Source organism: Rana temporaria, chromosome 10 (assembly GCF_905171775.1).
Source record: "Rana temporaria chromosome 10, aRanTem1.1, whole genome shotgun sequence".
Classification (NCBI taxonomy): Eukaryota; Metazoa; Chordata; class Amphibia; order Anura; family Ranidae; genus Rana; species Rana temporaria.
Genome location: NC_053498.1, coordinates 13,444,689 through 13,472,654, shown reverse-complemented (window position 1 = coordinate 13,472,654; position 27,966 = coordinate 13,444,689). Strand labels below are relative to the sequence as shown.

At 47.3% G+C, this 27,966-nt stretch overlaps 1 protein-coding gene across 1 annotated transcript; it reads right to left on the bottom strand.

The window, feature by feature from the left end:
* Positions 1-285: 285 nt before the first annotated feature.
* Positions 286-23,253, bottom strand: LOC120916163 (nucleotide-binding oligomerization domain-containing protein 2-like). The gene is made up of 6 exons (XM_040326984.1): positions 23,148-23,253; positions 19,007-19,042; positions 12,717-14,508; positions 5,489-5,575; positions 2,528-2,695; positions 286-768 (listed from the first exon to the last, which is right to left on the bottom strand). Exons 1-6 carry the CDS (start codon positions 23,251-23,253, stop codon positions 453-455), a joined length of 2,505 nt encoding a protein of 834 aa, XP_040182918.1. The 3' UTR covers positions 286-452.
* Positions 23,254-27,966: the final 4,713 nt, after the last annotated feature.

The following is a 27,966-nucleotide window of genomic DNA, read 5'->3' as shown; positions in this document are numbered from 1 at the left end:
CGTCTAAAGCATTGCCGATTTGCGGCGTAATTTCGAGCATGCGCACTGGGATTCTTTCGTAAAAAAAACGTCAAATACGTGGGGTCACACTACATTTAACTAAAACACGCCCCCCACATCATCCACATTTGAATTAGGCGGGCTTACGCCGGACCACATACGTTACGCCGCCGTAACTTAGGGCGCAAGTTCTTTCTGAATACGGAACTAATTTAAGGCGGCGTAACGTATCTGAGATAGGTTACGCCCGCCAAGAGATAGGCAGATCTCTCTGAATCCGGGCCTATGTATGCATATGTTGCAGTTAATTGGCTTCTGAGTCTGACACCCCGGAACAATAAGACGGTGTGGTTGTTATTGTGGTAGAAGCTATTGAATCATTCATGAAAGTGCGTGATCATCTATGAATTCCATTGACAAGAATGTTTAATCCGATTGCCTTCCTAGCGCCATCATCCAACATCTTTACAGGCTTCCAGGAGTTGACGTATCTCTCTCTCCAGTTGTTTGGCCCTCTCTTTCACCTCGTTGGGCCTTTCCCTGGAATCCTCCTTCCCCAACTCGGACAGAATATTGCGAAAGGCGTCGGCGTGTTTCACAGACTCCATCTGCTGGGGGTTTTCTCTCAGTTCCTGCACCCAGTCCAGGTAAGCCTGCAGGAGCCCCATGTCCCCCATGAAGCTGCTGAGGATCTTCAGATTGGGCAATCGCCTCTGCAATTCTAGAAGCACGCCCTTCCCTCGCTCACTTAGCTTGTTTCCCACAATCCTTTGGAGAAAAGGAAAATATTGAACAGTCATTACATGCCAGCATTCTGTAAATAGTATTCTCAAACTTGTCTAGTGTGTCCATAAAGGGTGCAGGAGCGCCGCCCCCTCTCTCCTGCACCTGTCTATCCATGCATTGCATGAATCTATCTATTGTCGCCGCTGCCGCCCCCTATTCAGGTGTCCGGCCCCTTGTTGGGCGCCGGGCATCTGAATTACAGCGGTGGGGTTGTTTTTGGAAGCGCCTAATTTGAGCCGTGGGCTCTAATAGGCTTCCAAATTTTGAACAGCAGGCGCAATGCTTCCCTAACACTGACCCGCCTCTCAGCCAATCAGGTGCTCGGGTCTGGCTACCCTGTCACCTGATTGGCTGAAGCGAAGCCTATTAGGCATCCAATCATAGCAGAGATGACGGGAAAAGGATGGGAGAAGACATGGAGGACTCGGAGCGTGAAGAACAGCGCCTAGACAGGTAAGTGCGGGTGGGGGGGGGGGGGGAACACTCGCAGCAGTTAATTGGGCAAAATAGCGGCAATTGATGGGGCACACTGGCGGCAATTGATGGAGCACACTGGAAACAATTGATGGGGCACACTGGCAGCAATTGATGGGGCACACTGGCAGCAATTGATGGGGCACACTGGCAACAATTGATGGGGCACACTGGCGGCAATTGATGGGGCACACTGGCGGCAATTGATGGGGCACACTGGAAGCAATTGATGGGGCACACTGGCAGCAATTGATCAGGCACAGTGGCAGCAATTGATGGGGCACAGTGGTGGCAATTGATGGCAACACTGGCAGCAATTGTTGGAGCACACTGGCAGAAATTGATCGGGCACAGTGGTGGCAATTGATGGGCACAGTGGCAGAAATTGATGGGCACAGTGGTGGAAATTGATGGGTACAGTGGCTGCATTTGATGGGCACAGTGGCTACGCTTGATGGGTTTTTTTTTTCAGTTTGTTTGCGCCCCCCACTGGAACTGGCTAACTGTCACTGACATCACCAGTGACACGAATACAGCAATCAGTGTTAATACTATACTCTGTCACTGTAATAACAGTGGCTGGGAAGGGGTTAACATCTACAGCAATCAAGGGGTTAAATGTGAGCCTAACAAGTGTTAATTTGTGTAATGTGTGCTGCTATTTACTAAAGATCTATTTGTTTCTTATCCCTGCTTCGCAGGGATAAGAAACAGAGAGATCGCTCCCTCTATAAAGTGCCCTCTGTTGATTGTCAAGTGATGTATGCTCATCGCTTCTGGGTTCTTATATCATAGAAACAAACAGAGCCAATCCGGTCTCTAATTGCTTCTGTGAAGCGCTGGCTGGTCGATCAGGACTACCGGTGGGACAGGAGATCCCGGGAAAGCCCCTCCAGCCACTTGTAAAAGCAATCCAGTGCTAGGATTGCTTTTGCGAGAGCTGGCAATTTGCTGCCTCTTTAAAAGTGCCGCCTGGGTCCCATGGACCCAGCAAGACCCATGATAGGGATGGCCCGGCATGTACTGAACAAAGGATCGGGATGTCCAGAGCTTGCACCTTTAAAGCTCAACTTCAGCCAAAACTTTTATTTAAAGTTGAACTTGTATCTGCTTATATTTTGCATCCCATGGTCCATCGTTGGGGCCCTACTGGGGATAATCGCCCACCTGTCCTCCATTGTACAAAAAAACGGAGTAGTCTATAGAGATGGGGCTATTACAACCGACTAAGGAGAATTGGGATCTATCTACAGAGAAGGGTACTCACGTCAGCAGGCGCAGAGTCCTATTGTTGGCCAAACTGGGCAGTAAGTTGTCCAATCCGCTGTCGGTGATCCCGGTTATGTCTACATAGAGCTCCTCCAGGGTCTGGTTATGTCTTAATGCATCCCACAGGCAACGCACACCTTCTGAGCCGATGCTGTTACCGCACATCCTGCAGGGCCAAAACAGAGACAATTTCACACTGGGCCAGATTCAGAAAGAGATACGACGGCGTATCTCTGCTTGCGCTCGGTCGTATCTATGCGACTGATTCATAGAATCAGTTACGCATAGATATCCCAAAGGTCCAACAGGTGTAAGTGTCTTACACCGTCGGATCTTAGGCTGCATATTTACGCTGGCCGCTAGGTGGCGCTTCCGTTTTGTTTACGCGAGTAATATGCAAATTACTATTTACGTCGATTCAGAAACTAACGTTGTTTTTTTTACGTTGTTTGCGTTCGCCTTTTTCCGGCGTAAAGTTACCCCTGCGATATGAGGGGTATGTGCGGCGTATCCTATGTTAAGTATGGCCGTCGTTCCCGCGCCGAGTTTTGAAATGTTTACGTTGTTTGCGTAAGTCGTTCGCAAATACGGCTGGACGTAATTTACGTTCACGTCGAAAGCAATGACGTTTTGCGGTGGATTTTCGAGCATGGCTTGGCTTTCTCTGTGGGGATGTGGCTGCATTTCTGGGGGGACATGGTTGCATTTCTGGGGGGACATGGCTGCATCTCTGGGGGGACATGGCTGCATTTCTGGGGGGACATGGCTGCATTTCTGGGGATATGGCTGCATTTCTGGGGGGACATGGCTGCATTTCTGGGGATATGGCTGCATTTCTGGGGGGACATGGCTGCATTTCTGGGGATATGGCTGCATTTCTGGGGACATGGCTGCATTTCTGGGGGGACATGGCTGCATTTCTGGGGGGACACATGGCTGCATTTCTGGGGGGACATGTCTGCATTTCTGGGGATATGGCTGCATTTCTGGGGGGACATGGCTGCATTTCTGGGGACACATGGCTGCATTTCTGGGGACATGGCTGCATTTCTGGGGGGACATGGCTGCATTTCTGGGGGGACACATGGCTGCATTTCTGGGGACACATGGCTGCATTTCTGGGGACACATGGCTGCATTTCTGGGGACACATTTAAAAAAAAGTATCGGTAATCGGTATTGGCGAGTACATGAAAAAAAGTATCGGCACTTGTACTCGGTCCGGTGCATTTCTGGGGGGACATGGCTGCATCTCTGGTGGGACATGGCTGCATCTCTGGGGGGACATGGCTGCATCTCTGGGGGGACATGGCTGCATCTCTGGGGGGACATGGCTGCATCTCTGGGGGGACATGGCTGCATCTCTGGGGGGACATGGCTGCATTTCTGGGGGGACATGGCTGCATTTCTGGGGATATGGCTGCATTTCTGGGGGGACATGGCTGCATTTCTGGGGATATGGCTGCATTTCTGGGGGGACATGGCTGCATTTCTGGGGATATGGCTGCATTTCTGGGGACATGGCTGCATTTCTGGGGGGACATGGCTGCATTTCTGGGGGGACACATGGCTGCATTTCTGGGGGGACATGTCTGCATTTCTGGGGATATGGCTGCATTTCTGGGGGGACATGGCTGCATTTCTGGGGACACATGGCTGCATTTCTGGGGACATGGCTGCATTTCTGGGGGGACATGGCTGCATTTCTGGGGGGACATGGCTGCATTTCTGGGGGGACACATGGCTGCATTTCTGGGGACACATGGCTGCATTTCTGGGGACACATTTTAAAAAAAGTATCGGTAATCGGTATTGGCGAGTACATGAAAAAAAGTATCGGCACTTGTACTCGGTCCTAAAAAGGTGGTATCGGGACAACCCTAACGAAAAGGGACGTTTCGTTACACACCTGAACTCATTCAGGTCATTTGGAGGATTGTCCTTAAAATGTTGCCCATATAGTGGATAGGTGTGATAGTCCACATGGTGGGCTAGATTCACATAGATTAGCGGATCTTTAGATCCGCGTAATCTATGTGATTTACGATCCGCCGGCGCACTTTTGCGAGGCGAGTGCAGTATTCACAAAGCACTTACCTCGAAACTTGCACCGGCGGACCGTAACGCCCCCAGCGGAATTCAAATTCCGCGGCTAGGGGGAGTGTACAATTTAAATCAGGCGCGTTCCCGCGCCGATTTAACTGCGCATGCGCCGCCAGCGAAATTTCCTAGTGCGCATGCTCCAAATGACGTCGCTAGGACGTCATTGTTTTCGGCGGCAACATCAATTGCGGCCATCCGTATTCCAGACCGACTTACGCAAACTACGTAAAAATGTGAAACTCGGCGCGGGAACGACGGCCATACTTAACATTAGCTACCCCTCATATAGCAGGGGTAACTATCCGCCGGAAAAAGCCGAACGCAAACGACGTAAAAAAAAGCGGCGGGCGGGCGTTCGTTTCTGAATCGGCGGTTCTCCTCATTTGCATATCCGACGCGTAAAAGACCGAGGCGACACCTAGCGGCCGGCGGGAGATTGCAGCCTAAGATCCGACTGGTGTAAGTCACTTACACCAGTCGGATCTAAGGGAGATCTATGCGGAACCTGATTCTTATGAATCAGTCGCATAGATTCGACCGTCGGATCTCAGAGATACGACGGCGGATCAGGAGATCCGCCGTCGTATCTCTTTGTGAATCTGGCCCGGTGTATTTTAAAGTGGACGTGTACCTTTGCCTTTTTATAGGCAATGCACAGGTCCACTTTATCCTTTGTCTGCACTGTGGTTGTCCAGCTGTGATAGAGCTCCTTTCTTTTCCAAGGAACAATAAATTGAATCTTTTCCAATTCACACCCCTTGGATATACTTGTGACAGATTCCCTTTAAGTGGGCGATAAATGGTCAAGAAATAGGCAATACTTAGAAGAGCCTCTAGATATTGACGTTATGACTTACAGAAGACTTTTCACTTGACACAAGGGTGACTTCAGCACATCCGCCTCGATCTCCGCGGCCTCTTTATCCAGCGAGTTATAGCGCAGGCTACATAGTAATAAAAAAGGTTATTGACACATATGGAGTACTCGTTGCTGCATGCAGTATATGCTTGTCTGTGCTAACAACCAGAAATACCAACAAACCGCAACAGCGCAATAACCCGCAGCAACCAATGAGAAACAAACTTGCTTTTATTTAAAGAAGCCTTGCAGGTCTTTCTTTTTAAATAATTTCATAGACTTTAATTGTCCACATCAATCTGCCACCCATGGTTTTTAAGCAAAAAAACTGTTGAAGTTGCTGCTAATAATTATGTGTACAAATGCAGACATTTCATGCCTTTTCGTGATGGGAGACCTCTGATGTGAAGGAAAACCTCTTAATTGATGGGGGGCCTCTGATGTTATGGATCTCTGATGTGAAGGGGGAGCTATGATGTGATGAGGGGATCTCAGATGTGATGGAGGGGACTTCTGGTGTGATTGGGAGACCTCTGATGTGATGGGGGAGCTCTGATGTGATGGGGGACCTCTGATGTGATTGTGGAGCTCTGATGTGATTGGGAGACCTCTGATGTGATGGGGGAGCTCTGATGTGAAGGGGGAGCTTCGATGTGATGGGGGATCTCTGATGTGAAGGGGGAGCTTCGATGTGATGGGGGATCTCTGATGTGATGGGGGAGCTTTGATGTGAAGGGGGATCTCTGATGTGATGGGGGAGCTCTGATGTGATGGGGGAGCTCTGATGTGAAGGGGGATCTCTGATGTGATGGGGGAGCTTCGATGTGATGGGGGATTTCTGATGTGATGGGGGAGCTCTGGTGTGATGGGGGAGATCTGAGGTTAAGGGGGACCTCTGATGTGATGGTTGAGCTCTGATGTGATGGGGAACCTATGATGTGATGGGGAATCTCTGATGTGAAGGGGGATCTCTGATGTGATTTGGGGGACCTCTGATGTGATGGGGGACCTCTGATGTGATGGGGGACCTATGATGCGATGGGGAAGCTCTGATGTGAAGGGGAATCTCTGATGTGATGGGGGACCTCTGATGTGATGGGGGACCTCTGATGTGATGGGGAGCTCTGATGTGATGGGGGAGCTCTGATGTGATGGGGAGCTCTGATGTGATTGGGGGACCTTTGATGTGATGGGGGAGCTCTGATGTGATGGAGGAGCTCTGATGTGATGGAGGAGCTCTGATGTGATGGGGGGCTCTGATGTGAAGGGGGAGCTCTGATGTGATGGGGAGCTCTGATGTGATTGGGGGACCTCTGATGTGATGGGGGAGCTCTGATGTGATGGAGGAGCTCTGGTGTGATGGAGGAGCTCAGATGTGATGGGGGGCTCTGATGTGAAGGGGGAGCTTTGATGTGATGGGGAATCTCTAAAGTGATGGGGGAGCTCTGATGTGAAGGGGGACCTCTGATGTAATGGGGGATCTCTGATGTGATGGGGGGACCTCTGATGTGATGGGGGACCTCTGATGTGATGGGGGACCTCTGATGTGAAGGGGGACCTCTGATGTAATGGGGGATCTCTGATGTGATGGGGGGACCTCTGATGTGATGGGGGACCTCTGATGTGATGGAGGGACCTCTGATGTGATGGGGGGCTCTGATGTGAAGGGGGACCTCTGATGTAATGGGGGATCTCTGATGTGATGGGGGGACCTCTGATGTGATGGGGGACCTCTGATGTGATGGAGGGACCTCTGATGTGATGGGGGGCTCTGATGTTAAGGGGGAGCTTTGATGTGATGGGGAATCTCTAAAGTGATGGGGGATCTCTGATGTGATGGAGGGACCTCTGATGTGATGAGGGACCTCTGATGTGATGGGAGGATCTCTGATGTGATGGAGGGACCTCTGATGTGAAGGGGGAGCTTTGATGTGATGGGGGGCTCTCATGTGATGGGGGGACCTCTGATGTAATGGGGGATCTCTGATGTGATGGGGGGACCTCTGATGTGATGGGGGACCTCTGATGTGATGGGGGACCTCTGATGTGATGGAGGGACCTCTGATGTGATGGGGGACCTCTGATGTGATGGGGGATCTCTGATGTGATGGGGGACCTCTGATGTAATGGGGGATCTCTGATGTGATGGGGGGCTCTGATGTGAAGGGGGACCTCTGATGTGATGGGGGGGACCTCTGATGTGATGGGGGGACCTCTGATGTGATGGGGGAACTCTGATGTGATGGAGGGACCTCTGATGTGATGGGGGGCTCTGATGTTAAGGGGGAGCTTTGATGTGATGGGGAATCTCTAAAGTGATGGGGGATCTCTGATGTGATGGGGGGACCTCTGATGTGATGGGGGGCTCTGATGTGATGGGGGGACCTCTGATGTAATGGGGGATCTCTGATGTGATGGGGGGACCTCTGATGTGATGGGGGACCTCTGATGTGATGGGGGATCTCTGATGTGATGGGGGATCTCTGATGTGATGGAGGGACCTCTGATGTGATGGGGGACCTCTGATGTGATGGGGGACCTCTGATGTGATGGAGGGACCTCTGATGTGATGGGGGACCTCTGATGTGATGGGGGATCTCTGATGTGATGGGGGGACCTCTGATGTGATGGGGGATCTCTGATGTGATGGGGGACCTCTGATGTGATGGAGGGACCTCTGATGTGATGGGGGACCTCTGATGTGATGGGGGACCTCTGATGTGATGGAGGGACCTCTGATGTGATGGGGGACCTCTGATGTGATGGGGGATCTCTGATGTGATGGGGGACCTCTGATGTGATGGAGGGACCTCTGATGTGATGGGGGACCTCTGATGTGATGGAGGGACCTCTGATGTGATGGGGGACCTCTGATGTGATGGGGGACCTCTGATGTGATGGGGGGACCTCTGATGTGATGGGGGACCTCTGATGTGATGGAGGGGGCTTCTGATGTGAAGTTAATTTCATCAAGGCAGTTGTGTGCATCTCCCCAGGCTCAGATTTCCTATTGATAAGTAACCATTACATTTTTTTACATTTTAGGCTGAGGCGCCTCCAGTTTGTCCATTCTTTTAAAGTGGTTGTAAACAGGGGTCAAGTCCTGGGGAAAAAAGTGTGGGAACTCCCACCCAAGATCCACTCCCCCACCAAAAAAAAAAAAATTATACGCTCATATGCATAATTACTTATAAGTTCTTTCTAAATCCCGCGATAACTCGCGGCAGACCTCCGCAATGTCTCCTAGGAACAATGACAAATGCTCCCAGGAGACATTGCGGCATCGAGGAAGTGACGGAATACCCGCACACTACCCGATGAACCCATATACAGGAAGCGGCCAGTAACAAAGGATTACTAAGGTTCGCCTTCCCCTGACAGTGACTCGAGCTGGGCATCGCCACTTAGTGAAGGATTGGCTCGGGCGGCTCGTCTGCTCTCGGCTGCTCTAGTCCTGCAAATGGGAACTGCGTTCCTGCTGTGAAAAAAGTGCAGGAACTCCGTTCCCACGCGTTCCCGCAGGACTAGAGCCCTGGTTGTAAACCCGTTAATGCTTACCTGTAGGTGCTCGAAATATCTCCCAAACGTCCACGGTTTAGGAGATATTTACAAATGAGATGGGCGCCGGCGCACTGTAGAAAACTTTAGAGCATGCCATTTCTAAAGGAGACCGTGCCGTGACTGGCATGTGTGGGAGTGACGTCATCGCGGCTCCGGCCAATCACAGCGCCGGAGCCGTAAAACCCGGAAGGAAGATGGACGCTTTGTGGAAGAGGGGACAAAGGTGACATCACAGGCTTCGGTTTCAGGTAAGTGACACAAAATGGGCTTATATGCGATGCATAGTAGTCGTAGCCCATTATGCTTTACCTTTGCAGGGAAACAAAGAGGAAGTAAAACCCATCAGGGTTTATTTCCTCTTTAAAGGGTGTCGCAACGGACACTAGTCGATGGTTCCTTGCCATGCATTGCATGTTGCCTTAGTGTGTTGGTGTGCATTTCAAATGCAATGCATCAACGCATGTAACATGTAATGCTGCATATTTCCACAACTTATAGATATAAATCAGCCCTTAGTATTGGAAATGAAACTTCAGTCATGTCACTTATATGTTGCCTTCTGCATGTGTGTCTGTAGATGGCAGTGTTGCTGTAGATTTTAGGAATTCAAAGACCAGTAACCCAAAATATAAGAAAAGATTTTTGGTTTCCCTTTGAATCTAGAATAAAAATAAAAAAAACCTTTAGAACAAAACTCTCGCCCGGATTCACAGACACTGGCGCATATTTCTGCCGCCACAGCGTATCTCCTTTACGCTACGCCGACGCAGCGCAGAGAGGCATGCACTGAATTTACAAAGCCAGTGCTTTCAAATCTGCGCTGGGTTTCCAAAGCTTAAGTCGGCATAAGTGGAAGTGGGCGTGAGCCATGCTGATGAGGCGTGACCCCATGCAAATGATGGGCCAGACAGATACATATCGCCAACTGCGCATGCGCCGTCCCCTGGGCACATCTCAGTGCACATGCTCACAATCACGTCGGAACAACTGCCTAAGATACGTCGAATCACTGCCTACGGCGTGAATGTAACCTATGCCTAGTCATATTCACGTCCAACGTAAACGTCGTAAAATACGCCGGCTTGTGTTCCCTGGTGCAGCCCTTTGCATGGATGCTGCTGAGTTACACCTCCCTTATGGGGCATAACTTTACGCCGGACGTATGACTTTACGCGCACTGCGTCGGACAGACGTACGTTCGTGAATCGGCGCATCTCCCTCATTTGCATATGTGAATAGAAAATCAATTGGAGCGCCAAATACGTCCAGCATAAATATGCGCCCACTCTACGCCGGCGTAGGCAAGTTACGTCGGTGGAATGAAGCCTATTTTCAGGCGTATCTTAGTTTTGTGGGCACGGCGCACAGATACGACGGCGCATATTTGCACTTACGCGGCGTATCTCGAGATACATCGGCGCAAGTGCTTTGTGAATCCGGGCCTTTGTTTTTTATAATATCATTGTCCACTGATCGTGGTTGCAATGCTTGGCAAGCCCATATGCAAAAAAATAATTATAATAATAATCAATTCTTATAATTTGATTGTCAGCTGCTTTTAGGAAAACAATAAGTGTCTGATAAATTATCAGGAGAGGGATGATTTAGGGCGAAGATAGATCCTTCCTATTACATGCCTATCACAGCTCTGTCATCATCAATGCATGCATAAATGTATTTCTCCCCCTATCAGCGTGCTGAAAGGAGGAGAGAGCCGGGAGGTGAGCTCATAACTGTGCTGCTTTTCTTTTTACTGTCCAGTCCATAGGCTGGGGGGCAGGTTCTAAACAACCCGGGCTCTGAAGAGGTGGGTTGAAATAGTAAATGGGAGTGAGGGAGTGCACAAGGCAGGGTGCAATATAATTTGGGGAGGTGACCTGCAAGTGGGGGTGGGGAAGTAAATGGGGGTGAGGGAATGCACATGGCAGGGTGCATTATATTTTCAGGATAGGGAAGTAACCTGGAAGTGGGGATGGGGAAGTAAATGGGCAAGAGGGAGTGCACAGGGCACAATGCATTATACTTTGAGGATGGGGAGGTAACCTGAAAGTGGGGATGGGGAAGTAAATTGGGGTGAGGGAGTGCACAGGGCACAATGCATTATACTTTGAGGATGGGGAGGTAACCTGCAAGTGGGGATGGGGAAGTAAATGGGCGAGAGGGAGTGCACAGGGCACAATGCATTATACTTTGAGGGTGGGGAGGTAACCTGAAAGTGGGGATGGGGAAGTAAATTGGGGTGAGGGAGTGCACAGGGCACAATGCATTATACTTTGAGGATGGGGAGGTAACCTGAAAGTGGGGATGGGGAAGTAAATGGGCGAGAGGGAGTGCACAGGGCACAATGCATTATACTTTGAGGATGGGGAGGTAACCTGCAAGTGGGGATGGGGAAGTAAATTGGGGTGAGGGAGTGCACAAGGCAGGGTGCATTATACTTTGGGGATGGGGAGGTAACCTGCAATTGGGGATGGGGAAGTAAATAGGAATGAGGGAGTCAACTGGACAGTCTGGGGAGGCTGTTTTTTTACACAGTGCTAGGCACTGCTACCTCCTTACTGGGAGAGGAAACACTCACCATGTCACATCCAGACAGACACAAGTCCAATGGAGGAGTTCCTCTTCTGTGGTTTGCAAGGCATTGTTCCAGAACTCCCAGGCAGCAGACAGAGGGAGCCTGCGTCTATAAGCCAATACAGCTTGCCAATAGAGTCAGGGGGCTGGGGCTTTAACAGACAGACAGAGCTCAAAGGAAAGCACTGAAGTACTGAAGATTAACTAAAATGTACTTGAGATTTTAGTTGACTAAAATACAACAAAAACAATTCAGATGACTAAAATACGACTAAAACTAAAATGGTATTTTAGTCAAAAGGCTATGACTAAAGCTAAATCTAAATTTGACAGCGATTCTAATCCATTACCGGTCTATGCCAAAGTTGAGTTGGTCTATAACAGTGATGGCGAACCTTGGCACCCCAGGTGTTTTGGAACTACATTTCCTATGATGCTTAAAGCAGAGGTTCACCCATACATAACTATTTTTCCCCTTAGATGGAGGCTCGTTTTGTCTAGGGGAATCGGCTAGTTGTTTTAAAATATGAGCCGTACTTACCGTTTACGAGATGCATCTTGTCCGCCGCTTCCGGGTATGGGCTGCGGGACTGGGCGTTCCTATTTTGATTGACAGTCTTCCGAGAGGCTTCCGATGGTCGCATCCATCGCGTCACGATTTTCCGAAAGAAGCCGAACGTCGGTGCGCAGGCGCAGTATAGAGCCGCACCGACGTTCGGCTTCTTTCGGCTACTAGTGACGCGATGGATGCGACCGTCGGAAGCCTCTCGGAAGACTGTCAATCAAGAAGGAACGCCCGCTCCCGAAGACCCATACCCGGAAGCGACGGAGAAGATGCATCTCGAAAACGGTAAGTACGGCTCATATTTTAAAACAACTAGCCAATTCCCCTAGACAAAACGAGCATCCATCTAAGGGGAAAAGAGAAAAAAAAACTTAATTGGGTGAACTCCCGCTTTAACTACCCTGCAGAGTGCATGAGCATCATGGGAAATGTAGTTCCAAAACATCTGGGGTGCCGAGGTTCACCATTAATGGTCTATAACTTCAAATTCTGTCACATGTATTCAACATCGTAATCAAAACCTTACTATAGTGTTTGGCAACGATGAAGAATAGGTTGAAGCCTTTTCAACCCCTGGATGCCAATATTTGTATAGCCAAGGTTAAAGGTCCTCAGTCTGCCATTGGAGTGTTGCAGCACATAGCTCAGGGCGGCACAGTCGGCACGATTCAATATCACCTTGAATAAGTTGACCTCATCTATCATGGGTGCAACCGCTTTCACAACGGACTCTTGTTGTAGTTCCCTCAAGCAGTGCATAAGGTTCAGCAGTTGCTGGTTAACTTCATGCCTTATTTTCTCTATAAACCAGTTGGCCAAAGGTTCCTGAAGCTCATTTTCGAAAGGGCCTACCAGTCCCTTCAATTTTCCTTCCATCCTATAACTCAGAAGACCCATGAAGAACCTTGTGAACATTTGTAGGTTTTCCCAGCGATTTGCAATCATAGACTTCATGGTGGTGGACAGGAGTTGACTTGGGACTGGTTTTGCAGGAGAAGATCCAAAACACCACAGATCAAGGCACTGGAAGAGCTCCTCTGGGGAGGAACCAATGGACATGACACAATAGAGAGCAGCAAAAAACTCTTGAATGGTCATATGGAAGAAGGCAAACCTTTCAGACTTGGTTTCACCATCCACGTGGACAAGTATTCTGTCCATGAAGGTGTCTGGCACTTTGATATTGTCAAAACCAAATTTTTGCAAATCAGCTTTACTCAATAAGATCTTGCCTTCCAGCAAACAACGGTAAGCTAGATTTCCAAGCCGGTAAAAGGTCTCTTTCATAGAAGATGCAATGGGCGGACAGCAAAGTACGATGGGCTCCCCTGTTTCATTCTCCTCTTCTGATGAATTGTCTCTCAAATGCAAGAGGGTGCAAAGGTAGGAACGGTAGACCTCAGTGATCGTCTCTGGAGGCTCCTCGAGGCACAACGATTTCTTCTGAAAGAAAGGACCTAGTACAGAACAAATGATAAAACAATATAGAGGAATGAAGCAAAGTCCTGAAATTGTATCATTTTTCATAATATACTGAAAAACTTCCTCTGATAATACTTCTTCTCTAAAGATCCTGAAACAAAACTCCTTCACTTGGCTTTCCTCAAAGCCTAAGATAACGACTTTTCGATCGAAGGTCTCTAAAGGAAGGTATGGACGTGGTCTACTGGTCACCACAACAGATGCTCCTGGCAGAAGAGAGCCTTTTAATAGGCTGTAAATCAAATCTTTTATCGGCGCAGGATCACTGAGCCGTTTCACCAAAGTCCCGTCATTTAATGAATGAGAAAATTCATCCAGCCCATCAAGGACCACCATCAATCCCTGGGGGTGCTTACAGAGATCCTCGGAAATATCATTCAGTAGAGGATGGTCCTTTTTTATTAGGTCGAGAAGACTTAGGGGTCCTTCCAACAAACTCAGCTCCCGGAAGACAAAATTAACAGCGCAAATGATGTTGTTGAAGGCTTTCCCGATTGCCCACTCGTGCAAAAGTCTTTGCATGGCGGATGTCTTTCCAATCCCAGCTATCCCAGTGACCAGAACTTTCTTTGGACCGCTAGACCCTCCTTCCAGGGAGGAGCAAATGTCTGTAAGATTGATTTTTTGATGCTTGTTATGTTCGTAGATACGAGCTCTTCGGTTGGCCAACACAAAATACTCATGTTCTCCCGACAACCCTACAGGATCTTCATCGGTGATAAATAGTTCTGTGTATCGGATCTCCAGCATCTCACAGCAAGTATAGGAAGTGTCCCGCTTCCCCCGAATCTTAACATTCTTTTTCAGCATGGAATGCTTGTGATTTTGTAAAGCAGCTGAAAAATACAATAAAAAGTCAATATTAATAATGTATTAGTATAGGCCAGTGATGGCGAGCCTTGGCACCCCAGATGTTTTGGAACTACATTTCCCATGATGCTCATGCACTCTGCAGGGTAGTTGATCATCATGGGAAATGTAGTTCCAAAACATCTGGGGTGCCAAGGCTCGCCATCACTGGTATAGGTCATTCCATCCAAAAATGATATGCTAAGGAAACTGGTACTGAGAGAATTGAAGAGGCTCCCATTACTGAAGCCGAAAATGTGTTCATCCAAATGTAGACATTTTATTATTGCAGGTGGAGTACAAAAAATACAGCAGCTTACGTGTTTCGGCTGTTAGCCTTAATCATAGCCTGGCTGTGGCTGTGATCAGGAGCGGACTGACAACTTATGGGGCCCCTGGGCCACAGAAGATTATGGGCCCCCAGGCTTACAGATGGCCACCACACCTGGAGGCAGTGCAGAGTCCGGGCAGCTAAAATCTCAGGATTTTCACATCAAAAGGATGTCGGTATCGGACATATCAGGGACAAATGTAAAAAAACACAAATTTTGACATACTGTCCCTGGTTTTACTGAGCCTGGTAACCCTGATGGGGCCCCCTAGTGGCATGGGGCCCTCGGGCAGTGCCCGAGTTCCCGAATGGTCAGTCCGCCCCTGTCTGTAATTAAGACTAAAATCTGGAACGCATAAGCGGCTGTATTTTCTGTACTCAACCGGCAATATTAAAATGTCTACATTCGGATTTAATGAGTTGCCGACTTTTCATCTCCTTCCTCTATGCTGTGGTCGGGTGTTGGGAATCTGTCCAGGCGTTGTCTCTGTCTCCATTGCTAACCTCTGGCTTCAACATGCAGCAGGCAGCCTGTGAGATCACAATTCTGCATATTTGTTTTGGGTTTGATAGCATTGAAGCTTTGGGTGAGCCAGGCAAAATAAATTTTTGGAAGGAACAGTCAACATTACCCACATTGCCTGGCTCTGATCTCTCAGTAAAGTTTCCCTCTCTGTTTTGGGTGGTTGTTGGTCAATCAACTCACCCAGTGACTTTTTTTAAATATTTCCCAGAAACTTCAACATGTAGATTTTTGCCGTTCCCAACTCCACCCAGCCGCTATGAACTTTGGTCTTTGGCATCTAAAATGCAGAATAGTATGCCGCCGTTGTGCCGGCATTGGGTGTGCTTCACGTGTGATGGTTCTTATGACTTTCTCCTTCTTTTCTCAGTTAATCTTAAGACATCTTTAGATGTACTTGTCTGGCTGTCTGTTGCCTGCACCAACCTGCTGTTTTGTAGCTACTCCTATGTGCCAACAAACAATGATCCCTCAGTAGACCTTGTGTCTGATCATGAGCTTACCTCTACCACTGGTGGCAAGGAGGACTTACCCATGAATTCTGTGTGTGTTGAGGACCACACTAACAGCAGGCCAAAGAGACCCTGAACATGACCAGAAGTCCCCAAATTGTAAGCAGGCCTTTGGATAAATCACGTAGGACATGGCTATGTTGTCACATATGCCTGCTGATTGGAGGTCGGAGCCTAGTTGGGTGATTTCAGCCTGCAACATTGCAAGCAGTAGTAGCAGTTCCCCCAGTCTATTACCAGGCCCTTAGGGTCTGGTATGAATATTAAGGGAAACCTCGAACCAAAATGAAAAGAAAATTGCGTGGGGGTCCCCCCAAATTCCATACCAGGTCCTTCAGGTATGGTATGGATATTCAAGGGAACACTGCGCCATTTTTTTAAAATGGCGTAGAGGTCCCCCTCAAAATCCATACCAGACCCTGGTATAGATTTTATGGGGAACCCTGCTCCAAAATAATAAAAAATCTGGAAGGTATCAAAAATAGTAAAAATGACAGGAGACACTTCGGGACAAGTCCTTTATTAAAAAAAAAAAATGTCCAGTGCAGCGATGTCCATTCATCTTCCATTCCGCCGCCCGAGCCAAAGAAAGAAAAAAGCTGCAAAAACTCTGCCTCCACGGGAGGCTCCCGCAGACTGACACTTCTCTCGCTTTGACAGCTGTTATATAGCTGAAGGCGAGGCCACCCGGAGACGTAAACGGGTGACCCCACCCCCTCTGATGCCACAGGGGTTTCCCGTTACCAATTCACATAGGGGGGCAGGATCTGGGGGTCCCCTTGTTAAAGGGGGCTTCCAGATTCCAATAAGCCGCCCGCAGACCCCCACAACCACCGGGCAAGGGTTGTGGGGATGAGGCCCTTGTCCCCATCAACAAGGTGCTTTGGGGTGGGGGGGCATGTGAGGGCATGTGGCCTGGTATGGTTTAGAGGGGGGAACTCTCTCGTCCCCCCTCTTGTCCTGTGGCCTGCCAGGTTGTGTGCTCGGATAGGGTCTGGTGTGGATTTTTGGGGGGACCCCTACATAATTTTTATTTTTTGGTTCAGGGTGCCCCTTAAAGTCCATACCAAACCTGAAGGGTCTGGTATGGATTTTGAGGGGGGCCCCTGCGCCATTTTTTTTTAACATTTGCTGCAGGGTTCCCCTTAATATCCATAGCAGACCTGAAGGGCCTGGTATGGAATTTGAGGGGCCCCCACGCATTTTTTTTTAAATTTTGGTTCGGGGTTCCCAAAGGGCCTGGTAATAGACTTGGGGGGGGGAACCCATGCCGTTTTTTTCAATGAGTTTTATCTGTATTGCTGAGACCCGACAATTCATTATAGCTGCGATCAGTATTAAATGATTTTTTTCCTTTAGAAATGTCATTTTGTGCAGGGACTGTTCTAAACACGGGGAAAATGCGCTACTTTACAGGCATACTATAGACACCCCCAGGCACGAAGTTTAAAGGAATATTTACCCTTTTATTGTTTCACTTTAGGCATTATTAAAATCACTGCTCCCGAAAAAACTTTTTTTCCAGTGGTACATGTGCCCTGGCACAGGACCCGGGTCCCTAAACACTTTTCATGACAATACAATGCATGTAAGCCATTAAAATTAGCACTTTTGATTTTTCAAGTTAATCTCCCATAGATTTTTAAACGGTGTTCCCCGGCTTTCGAATTTGCCGCGAACACCACATAAAGTTCGATTCAAACATTGGGCTCATCCCTAGTCACCGCCTTCTGATAAAAAGCTTCTCTACGTGGCGTCACTTGGTGGCAGAAGCATACTTTTTTGAAACAGGAAGTGGGAACAACCTAGACTATTCTGTTGATACTATTTATCACTAACTTTAGTTGGGACTTTGTTTCACTTTTAAGGGTTCATATTCTCACAGTTTGTGATCCTTTATTAATTATCGCTGATATATTTACTATTGCACATTGTATATCTTTAACCGCTTAAGGACCGCCTCCTGCACATATACGTCGGCAGAATGGCACGGCTGGGCACAAGCACATACAGGTACGTCCTCTTTAAGTGCCCAGCCATGGGTCGTGGGCGTGCGCCCGCGACCCGGTCCGAAGCTCCGTGACCGCGGGACCCACGGACCCGATCGCCGCTGGAGTCCCGCAATCGGTCTCCGGAGCTAAAGAACGGGGAGAGCCGTGTGTAAACACAGCTTCCCCGTTCTTCACTGTGGCGCCGTCATTGATCGTGTGTTCCCTTATATAGGGAAACACAATCAATGACGTCACACCTACAGCCACACACCCCTACAGTTAGAAACACAATTGAGGTCACACTTAAGCCCTTCAGCGCCCCCTTGTGGTTAAATCCCAAACTGCAATTGTCATTTTCACAGTAAACAATGCATTTTTTGCTATGAAAATGACAATGGTCCCAAAAATGTGTCAAAATTGTCCAAAGTGTCCGCCATAATGTCGCAGTCACGAAAAAAATCGCTGATCGCCGCCATTAGTAGTAAAAACATTTTTTTATATAAAAATGCAATAAAACGATCCCCTATTTTGTAAACGCTATAAATTTTGCGCGAACCAATCGATAAACGCTTATTGCGATTTTTTTTTACCAAAAATAGGTAGAAGAATACGTATCGGCCTAAACTGAGGAATTTTTTTTTTTTTTTATATATATTTTTGGGGGATATTTTTTATAGCAAAAGGTAAAGAATATTGAATTTTTTTTTAAAATTGTCGCTTTATTTTTGTTTATAGCGCAAACAATAAAAACCGCAGAGGTGATCAAATACCACCAAAAGCTCTATTTGTGGGAAAAAAAGGACGCCAATTTGGTTTGGGAGCCACATCGCACGACCGCGCAATCGCAAAAACTGGCCAGGTCCTTTAGCTGCCTAAAGGTCCGGGTCTTAAGTGGTTAAATGATTGTGTTTTTGCACATTTTTGTTATTTCGTTTTCGGATTTAGCACAAATTTTGTTTGCTTTTGTTATCAACATTTCTGGGTAGCCGCTTTTTCCTTTTCTTCATATCCCAGCACAGATTTTATTTATTTTATTTGAATGTAAATTTGTACTGTTAGCTCCTCCCCCAAACATTGCATGCAGGCACAACATTTGGAAAAGTGATAAGTAGGCAAACAACGACATACCTTCCAGGGGAGAAGGCTCAATAGGTGCTTTTTGATCTGTAAGAAAGAAAGCGATATAAGTTAGCGTAACTACGATACGCTACGATACGCTACGCCTGCCTAAAAATACGCCGCCCTACGTGGATCTGGCCCGTGGTGTATAGAGCTGCTTGTGTCTAGTGGTGCAGTTGTTTTTGGAACTTATACAAAAAAAACTAATCAAAAATTCAGACATTGCTGTTTGAACATGGAATGGGAGAGTTGAAGAGAAATCTTTATTCCTTTAATTCATTTGCAGGTATGTGTAAATCGCAGTTTGAGCTATTGAGGTTTGTAAACAACAGACTTTTTTTTTTTTTTTTTTTTTAGGAAAACAGATCCCAGAAAACATGGGAAAAGCAAATGGCAAATTGGGGAAATCGATAAGTAAGCAAAGATTGACATACCCTCCGGGGGAGAGGTTCTAACAGTTGATTTTGATCTTTGATCTGTAAGAGAAATAATGTTTATTTTTTTTTCCAATGGCGGTCTAATTCATGAAATAAGGACCTAAATTGTTTGCTTTAAATATATTGGCGAGAAGGGACTGTTACCACCCAGTAGTAATGCTGGTGTCATTTATTTATTAAATGTACCGTATTTATCGGCGTATACCGCGCACTTTTTTGCCCTGAAAATCAGGGCAAAATCGCGGGTGCGCGATATACGCCGATAACCGCTTCCCGCGCTGTGTTCGAACCACTGCGCTGACATATACCGAGCGGAGTACACTCGGGTATAGTCGGGCAGGCTCGGCTCCTCTCGCAGTCACGTCCTGTGCGTCCTGTACGTCCTTTACGCGAGAGGAGCCGAGCCCGCCCGACTATACCCGAGTCCATCTGACTTTTTTCATCGGAAATTCCGATCGTGTGTACGCGGCATAAGAGCTGATTGGAGGGAAAGGGACACACCGTCTTCATACAGTTCACAGAAACTGAGACTGTCAAAAACACACGCTGTGTGCTGGAACTCCTTCCTCTGTCACCTTTTTTCTCTTGGTGTCACAAAAACTTGTCAGTAGTGACTCCTGCAGATAGCAGACGAAGGACAAAAATTACTATTAGGCCTTGTACAGACGAGCAGACATGTCCGATGAAAACGGTCCGCGGACCGTTTTCATCGGACATGTCTGCTGGGGGATTTTGGTCTGATGTGTGTACACACCATCAGACCAAAATCCCCGCGGACAGAATACGCGGTGACGAGGCAGTGACGTGGCGGCGACGATGACGTGGCGACGTGCGCGACCCCGGAAGTTCAATGCTTCCACGCATGTGTCGAATCACTTCGACGCATGCGAGGGATTTCGGCCCAGCGGACATGTCCGGTGAGTTGTACTAACCATCGGACATGTCCGACGGACAGGCTTCCAGCGGACATGTTAAGAAACATTTGTCCGCTGGAAACCTGTCCGCTAGGCCAGGAATCCGGTCCGCTAGGTCGTACACACGGTCGGACATGTCCGCGGAAACTGGTCCGCGGACCAGTTTCAGCAGACATGTTCGCTCGTGTGTACGAGGCCTTAGTGCTCTAGATTGAGACAAGTACACACTATAGAGCAGTGTTTCTCAACTCTAGGCCTCAAGGCGCCCCAACAGGTCATGTTTTCAGGAATTCCGCCTTGAGGACTGAGGACTTTAATACAGTTCATTCTGTCCTTCTGGGACTCTTCTGGTGAGATTTCAGAGTTCCTGGGTCTGCACATCTGCTATGCAAATTATGAGGGGTTCCTTTCATCCTTGCATTAGATTCTGGGGTCTGCACACCTGCCATGCCCATTATGAAGGACTCCCACAATCCCTGCATTTAGTTCCTTAGTCTGCATACCTGATATGCTCATTATGAGGGGCTCTCATTATGAGGGGCTCTCACTATCACTGCATTGAGTTCTGGGGTCTACACACCTGTTATTCTCATTATGAGGGGCTCCCACCATCACTGCATTGGGTTCTGGGGTCTTCACATCTGTTATTCTCATTATGAGGGACTATCACTGCATTGAGTTCTGGGGTCTACACACCTGCTATTCTCATTATGAGGGGCTCTCACCATCACTGCATTGGGTTCTGGGGTCTACACACCTGTTATTCTCATTATGAGGGGCTCCCACCATCACTGCATTGAGTTCTGGGGTCTACACACCTGTTATTCTCATTATGAGGGGCTCTCACCTTCACTGCATTGGGTTCTGGGGTCTACACACCTGCTATTCTCATTATGAGGGGCTCCCACCATCACAGCATTGAGTTATGGGGTCTACACACCTGCTATTCTCATTATCAGGGGCTCCCACCATCACGGTATTGAGTTCTGGGGTCTACACACCTGCTATTCTCATTATGAGGGGCTCCCACCATCACTGCATTGAGTTCTGGGGTCTACACACCTGCTATTCTCATTATGAGGGGCTCCCACTATCACTGCATTGGGTTCTGGGGTCTTCACACCTGTTATTCTCATTATGAGGGGCTCCCACCATCACTGCATTGAGTTCTGGGGTCTACACACCTGTTATTCTCATTATGAGGGGCTCTCACCTTCACTGCATTGGGTTCTGGGGTCTACACACCTGCTATTCTCATTATGAGGGGCTCCCACCATCACTGCATTGAGTTCTGGGGTCTACACACCTGTTATTCTCATTATGAGGGGCTCCCACCATCACTGCATTGGGTTCTGGGGTCTACACACCTGTTATTCTCATTATGAGGGGCTCCCACCATCACTGCATTGAGTTCTGGGGTCTACACACCTGTTATTCTCATTATGAGGGGCTCTCACCTTCACTGCATTGGGTTCTGGGGTCTACACACCTGCTATTCTCATTATGAGGGGCTCCCACCATCACTGCATTGAGTTCTGGGGTCTACACACCTGTTATTCTCATTATGAGGGGCTCCCACCATCACGGTATTGAGTTCTGGGGTCTACACACCTGCTATTCTCATTATGAGGGGCTCCCACCATCACTGCATTGAGTTCTGGGGTCTACACACCTGCTATTCTCATTATGAGGGGCTCCCACTATCACTGCATTGGGTTCTGGGGTCTTCACACCTGTTATTCTCATTATGAGGGGCTCCCACTATCACTGCATTGGGTTCTGGGGTCTTCACATCTGTTATTCTCATTATGAGGGGCTCCCACTATCACTGCATTGGGTTCTGGGGTCTTCACATTTGTTATTCTCATTATGAGGGGCTCCCACTATCACTGCATTGGGTTCTGGGGTCTTCACATTTGTTATTCTCATTATGAGGGGCTCCCACTATCACTGCATTGGGTTCTGGGGTCTTCACACATGTTATTCTCATTATGAGGGGCTCCCACCATCACTGCATTGGGTTCTGGGGTCTTCACACCTGTTATTCTCATTATGAAGGGCTCCCACCATCACTGCATTGGGTTCTGGGGTCTTCACACCTGTTATTCTCATTATGAGGGGCTCCCACTATCACTGCATTGGGTTCTGGGGTCTTCACATCTGTTATTCTCATTATGAGGGGCTCCCACTATCACTGCATTGGGTTCTGGGGTCTTCACACCTGTTATTCTCATTATGAGGGGCTCCCACCATCACTGCATTGGGTTCTGGGGTCTTCACACCTGTTATTCTCATTATGAGGGGCTCCCACCATCACTGCATTGGGTTCTGGGGTCTTCACACCTGTTATTCTCATTATGAGGGGCTCCCACTATCACTGCATTGGGTTCTGGGGTCTTCACATCTGTTATTCTCATTATGAGGGGCTCCCACTATCACTGCATTGGGTTCTGGGGTCTTCACACCTGTTATTCTCATTATGAGGGGCTCCCACCATCACTGCATTGGGTTCTGGGGTCTTCACACCTGTTATTCTCATTATGAGGGGCTCCCACCATCACTGCATTGGGTTCTGGGGTCTTCACACCTGTTATTCTCATTATGAGGGGCTCCCACTATCACTGCATTGGGTTCTGGGGTCTTCACACCTGTTATTCTCATTATGAGGGGCTCCCACTATCACTGCATTGGGTTCTGGGGTCTTCACACCTGTTATTCTCATTATGAGGGGCTCCCACCATCACTGCATTGGGTTCTGGGGTCTTCACACCTGTTATTCTCATTATGAGGGGCTCCCACCATCACTGCATTGGGTTCTGGGGTCTTCACATCTGTTATTCTCATTATGAGGGGCTCCCACTATCACTGCATTGGGTTCTGGGGTCTTCACATCTGTTATTCTCATTATCACGGCATCCTTGTTGGATTTTTTATTGATTTTGTAACAAACAGAGGAGGTAAAACACACAGGGGTGGACAGGAACACCCAAAGCTCTGCGGCAGGTGGACACAGAGCTGGGATTTTGGCCCCGGAGATCTCACTGTTGAAGAATCCAACACATATAAGAAGCCGAGGGCTGACTCAGCCAACAGCGTGCGACCTATAAATAAAATATGATATTTTGGTGTATTTATCCTCTAATGCAAACATTTAGTCACCGCAATAGACCTCATGTGTTGACACCTTAGAATGTCAAGCAGTTATTAGTACTCAGTAACTAGATTTTTTTTATTAGCTGTAGTAACTATATTGTGCATAGAGATAAGTATGGAGCAATAAACAGATGGTACGTGACCTGTTTGGATTAGACATTTAGCGGTTTAGCTGGTGATAAATAATCAGCACTTTCATATCAGGCAGCAAAAGAATTTCCTGAACATTGATCTTTGAAATTACATTTCCCCGGAAATTGTGCAGTTCTATACGCAGGGCCGTCTTTAAGGCAGGGCAAAAGGGGCAGCTGTCCTGGGCCCTGTCATTGTTGTGGGGCCCAAAGCAGCTGCCCCATACTTGCATAACTATCCTAGTTTAAATGCCCTTATCCCTTGAAGTTTTAGTCCTGTGCTGTGTCCTGATATCTCAGTGTGAAGATTTTTTTTTGCCCAGGGTCCAATCAACATTAAAGACGCCCCTGCCTATACGTCTTTGGCACCTTTTCAGGGCCTAATTCATGCAAAAATTCAGCCCTGATTCATCCTTGGAACCGAGGACATGAACACACCGGACCCCTGCTGCGAGCCGCATCCGGCAGCAGTGTGAACCCAGCCTAGTTTTATCTGTTACACATTCTGTATATAGCCCTACATAACAGACAGTGCACAGTCCACATGGGCTTTGCTGCTTATCTGCAGACAGGAAACAAGAACCTTTTTTATTATCAAAGACATAGGCCTCGTACACACGACAGAGTTTCTCGGCAGAATTCAGCGAGAAACTCGGTCAGAGCCGGATTCTGCCGAGAAACTCTGTCGTCTGTACACTTTTGGCCCGATGGAGCCGCCGAGGAACTCGTCGAGAAAATAGAGAACATGTTCTCTATTTTCTCGTTGTTCTATGGGAGAAGGCGGCCCGCCGAGCTCCTCGGCGGCTTCATCCCTGAACTCGACGAGGAACTCGATGTGTTTGGCACGTCGAGTTCCTCTGTCGTGTGTACGAGGCCAGAGTTTACCACAGAGCAGCGACAACGTATACGCACTGCCATCTGCTGGCTGATGTAGTTGCATACCTCCCAACTTTTTGAGATGGGAATGGGGGACACCTATCAGCAAATGTATGCAGGCATAGGACACACCCCTTGTCACGCCCCTTAAAGGAGAATTGTACAAAAAAAATAAGATTGGTTAAACCCACAAGTACTTTTTTTTACCACTACTATTCCTTTATATTGGTTTTTGGAATTTACCAATGCAGCAATTTAGAAATCAGATGAAAGGTTTAGTGCTGGAAAACACTTTTTGAAAGATAAAAAGTGCATTTTATATACAACTATATAGATCAGACCAAAATGAGGGACAAATGAGGAGGAAAGAGGGGCAGAGGGACATTGCTCCAAATTAGGGACAGTCCCTCGAAATCAGGGACAATTGGGAGCTCTGGTAGTTGTTACAAAAAATACATGAACAATGTATTCCAATAGTATCTAAGCTGGCCAAGTACAATAGTCTCTATAAAATATCTGAAAGATAAAACAAAAAAAGGCGCAGACACCTCATACTGTGTAGTACTCAGAAATCCATAGGTTCAGTAAGATGCTGGAAGGGTTCTTCTTGGGTTCTTGGTTCTGGTCCTCCAGTTTTGTTGGCCATGTATTCATCCTGGGAAACTCTTGTTCCACGTTGGAGGTGATGTCTGTTGGATGTTGCTCATTTTGGCGCGCTATTTCCTGAAAATCCCGGAGACCTGATCATTCCATGGGGTTCTGCAGTTTTCACCATGTCACTCCATCAGAGTACTGCAGAGAGCAATCAGCGGACTCGTGCGTTTAGATGGCTTCGGTTATTTTTCTCCATTCTGATCTTTGGAAGAACAATAACTGAACCTCTTAACCATGTCTGCTTCTTTATGAAATACCGTATTTATCGGGGTATTGCGCGCTCCGGCGTATAGCGCGCACCCCTAAAGTGGACCCGACATTCCTGTAAAAAAAGATTTTAGTACTTACAGTTTTGGTGTCTTGCGCGGCGTCCATCGGCGGCCTCGTCGGGTCCGGCGTCCGTCTGCGGCTTCGGGTGTCCTCTTCGTCGGGTCCGGCGTCCTTCTGCGGCGTCCTCCCTGCTCGATCCCCGCTTTCCTTTGAATACTGCGCCGGCATATACCGAGCGCAGTACACTCGTGTATAGTCGGGCAGGCTCGGCTACTCTTACACTCACTTCCTGTACGTCCAGGACGTGAGCGCGAGAGGAGCAGAGCCTGCCCAACTATACACGAGTGTACTGCGCTCGGTATATGCCGGCGCAGTATTCAAACTCGGCACGGGAAAGCGGGTATCGGCGTATATCGCGTGCCCACGATTTTGCCCTGATTTTCAGGGCAAAAAAGTGCGCGGTATACGCCGATAAATACGGTAAGTCGGCCAATGTGTGAAGGTGTCATGAATCAGATGCGATCAGAACTGTGTGGACTGCACAAGTGAACCAGACGTATATAGGTGAAGAAAGTCATAATTTATTACTGAAATGTGAATAATATGTAACACAAACACCTCCAATAATACACAGTGCACAACAAACCAATATTAGACAAGACCCCAAAAAAACAAAAATCGAATAAGACAAATAAATATAGCCAAAAGGGAATACCGGAATCGTAGTCTGGCTAAGCCAGGGTCATAATGGGAGGTCAGCAAATGGGGGACAAGGAGCAATGGACAGGGAGAGGGTGGAAGGGATCAGATAGCAGGGCAGGGATACAGGGGTGTATATATATATATATATATATATATATATATATATATATATATATTTTTTTTATTTTTTTTTTTAAATACACATTATGAATTAAAAATAAATAAATATAAATGTATATATATAAATATATAGTATTATTTATTTTTTATTCATAAATGTGTATTTTAAAAAAATGCATTTGAGAAACTGCTGCACAAAACCGTGTGACATAAAAAATTGCATTTTATTTTCTAGGGTCTCTGCTAAAATATATATATATATATATATATATATATATACAGGGCTCGACAAATCCCGGTCGCCAGGTTGTGAGCTGGCGCCATCTGGTGGTGAGCCGTTGGTATTACAAGTTATTACCACCAGATGTGTGAGCTGGCGCCATCTGGTGGTGGCCGTTGGTATTACAAGTTAAACAGCAATTCTAATGTCATTTTTCACTATTTTTCACTGCCATCTTCTTCCCTCTAATTAGAACCCCCAAACATTATATATATTTTTTATCCTAACACCCTAGAGAATAAAATGGCGATCGTTGCAATACTTTCTGTCACGCCGTATTTGCGCAGCGGTCTTACAAGCGCACTTTTTTGGGAAAAAAATTACACTTTTTTTAATTAAAAAATAAGACAACAGTAAAGTTATCCCCATTTTTTTTAATATTATGAAAGATAATGTTACGCCGAGTAAATTGATACCCAACATGTCACGCTTCAAAATTGCGTCCGCTCGTGGAATGCCGACAAACTTTTACCCTTTAAAATCTTCTTAGGCGACGTTTAAAAAAAAATCTACAGGTTGCATGTTTTGAGTTACAGAGGAGGTCTAGGGCTAGAATTATTTCTCTCGCTCTACCAATCGTGGCGATACCTCACATGTGTGGTTTGAACACCGTTTACATATGCGGGCGCTGCTCACGTATATGTGTTCGCTTCTGCGCGCAAGCCCGTCGGGACGGGGTGCGTTTTCTGGCTCCTAACTTTTTTTAGCTGGCTCCTAGATTCCAAGCAAATTTGTCAAACCCTGCATATATATATATACACACACACACATATATATATATATATATATATATATATATATTGTTTGGGGGTTCTAGGTAATTTTCACTCAGCAAACTGAATTACTTCAATTATTTGCAAATTGAATTTGAATATATTAGACATCGGTTCATGCTTGATAAAGCCTTTAGGGATTGATTTGTTGTTGATTGGACGCAGAGTGATTCAGCCTATTGATTGTAAGCTCTGCGGTTCAATAGATCTGAGTTTCTGCGCAAGCTTCTCTTTCATCGCGTTGATTGCACAGTTTGCATCCTTCCTGTCAATTGCAAGTATGGTCAATCAGTCTCCATAAATCACACAAATTATTTTCACAGATTATTCTCCCCAAAATGATTGGTTTGGGGTTGGGTAGAACCCCATTAAGGACCCAAATGTGTCAAGCTAGACTTTTATAAGGACTTGTTGCTTTCAGTTGGTTTGTGAAATTTATATGCAAGAATGATCTTGGTGACTTTTACGGTACTTTGAAGTGCCCTGCCACCCCCTTTCACCCCACCCAACCTTCTACCTCAGTGGTGTTGAAGAAAAAAGCAGATCGAGGGAACATCCAATGAACTCGGAAGCATTTAGCTCTGAGTTTTTGGACAATTTTAGGTACTCTACTTTATTGCCTTATCACAGGCATGTGCAGTTTTAAGGCTTAACTTGTT

What these genes read in the sequence shown, in the direction of transcription:
- LOC120916163 (XM_040326984.1), bottom strand. Translation starts at nt 23,253, where the DNA reads ATGAGAATAACAGATGTGAAGACCCCAGAACCCAATGCAGTGATAGTG. An exon ending in CATCGTTGCCAAACACTATA is followed by an intron (nt 5,576 to 12,716) that starts GTAAGGTTTTGA and finishes ATTACTATGTAG; the next exon opens with CCTGCGCTATAACTCGCTGG. An exon ending in TGTCAAGTGAAAAGTCTTCT is followed by an intron (nt 2,696 to 5,488) that starts GTAAGTCATAAC and finishes TTGGCCCTGCAG; the next exon opens with GATGTGCGGTAACAGCATCG.